The 1,545-nt window shown below is 61.5% G+C and overlaps 1 protein-coding gene across 1 annotated transcript in view; it reads right to left on the bottom strand.

The window, feature by feature from the left end:
- Positions 1-1,158, bottom strand: part of HMCN2 (hemicentin 2) — a 35,441-nt gene extending 34,283 nt beyond the window's left edge. The window contains exons 1-2 of the mRNA XM_009998989.1: positions 924-1,158; positions 637-773 (exon numbers count right to left, since the gene is read on the bottom strand). Of these exons, the coding sequence (XP_009997291.1) occupies positions 637-773; positions 924-1,158 (372 nt within the window). The remainder of the gene's footprint in view (positions 1-636; positions 774-923) is intronic.
- Between the last annotated feature and the right edge of the window lie 387 nt (positions 1,159-1,545).

Consider the following 1,545-nt stretch of genomic DNA (forward strand, 5'->3'; position numbering starts at 1 on the left):
GGGGTGGCGGCCCCCACCTCTGCAAACACCGGCACCGCCTCAGCCTCCGACCCCCCGCACAGGCCCCCGACTCCCCCCGGTGCCCACCCAGGCTTAAACACCCTACTTGACCCGCAAGGCTCAGCGTTAAGCATCTGTCTCGCTCGGACTGGTGAGATTTAGGCAGATTTACGGGTCCCATTCCCAGCCCGCCCCAGGAAATCTGTTGCCCACCCTCCCGGGTGGTCCCAGCCCGGGGGAGCTGCAAACCCAGCACCCGTTTCTGCCGGGGGTGGCTCCCAGCAAAGTGCTGCAGAAACCGATTTAACTGCCCCTGCCTCCTTCCCTGTCCAGCTCCAGTGGTTTTCATTCCAACTCGGTGTTTCTGTTGAAAATAAAGCCCTGGTTCCACGCTCCCCGTAGGGGGTCAGGGCTCTTTTGGAGAGCAGCTGCTATTTGTGGGTGTGCACAAAAATCCCAAGACAAAGACCGGGACAGAAAGAAGATTCTGGTCTTGCTGTAAATTACCAAAGCCTCTTAAAAAAAGGTGCTTTTCTTGAGGAGACCTGGAAGCACGTTGTGGATTTGTACAGAAGTGCCTCCCCCGCGAGTAGACTGGGGAGATCAGGACAAGCTGGAAGCAGAAAAGCCACCTACAAGCAGGTGCCAGCACCACTGGGATTGATCCAGTGAGAAGCACTTGCCCTGTGCCTGCAGGGTGGCTTGGGGGTGTGAGCACAGCACTGTGCCCTCCAGCTGCAGCTCATCCCTCACTGCCATCCCCATCACAGCAGCTACCGGGGCACTTAAAAGAGGGAGAAGGGGCAGTGCAGGCACTTGGGAAACACACACTTCAGCCCCAAACCCAGCCAGAACCACACCCCAGACCCCTGCAGCCCCGTCCCTCCGTGGGAGACAAGCCCCCCACTCTGTCCTAGCCATACCTGGGTCATGGAATGGGACCAGTGCATAGTTGCTGATGGGCTTCGTGCTCCTGCCGAGTGTCCGCTCCAGGATGCGCGATGCCCCGTCCATCACCTGCACCAGGTCATCGTACATGGAGCCCGTGACATCAAAGACAAAGGCCAGGGTGGCCCCCCCTGTGCTGGAGGGGGACTCAGCCAGACTGGGGGCCAGCAGCAGCCAGAGACCCACAAACACCCCTCCATGGGGTGGCATCGTGGGGGAGACCCTCAGGTGCTGGGGACACCCCTTCTGTCCTCGCCCTGCTCCTTCTCCCAGACACCCTGGGTACTGTCCAGACACCGAGGAGGGACACAGGGTGTGAGGGGCCACTCGTGGTGGGGACAGAGCAGGGAGCCCAGCAGCTGTGGACCTGCTCCTCCCGTGCTCAAGTTCTGGGAGGGAAGGAGGGAAAACGGGACTTTTGGAGTCAGCTGCGTGGCAGGGAGGTGGGTGGGAGCTAAAGGAAGCCAGGATGGGGATGCAGGGGTTGGGAATCAGGTCCTGCAGCCCATAGGATTGTCAGGAACACTGCCCAGGCCTCCTCCCCGACTCTGCCCCCCCCTCCCCCACCCCCGCTCCGCAGAGCCCCCGCCCCGCCGC

This window comes from Chaetura pelagica, unplaced genomic scaffold, assembly GCF_000747805.2.
Source record: "Chaetura pelagica isolate M959 unplaced genomic scaffold, ChaPel_1.0 scaffold405, whole genome shotgun sequence".
Taxonomy (NCBI): Eukaryota; Metazoa; Chordata; class Aves; order Apodiformes; family Apodidae; genus Chaetura; species Chaetura pelagica.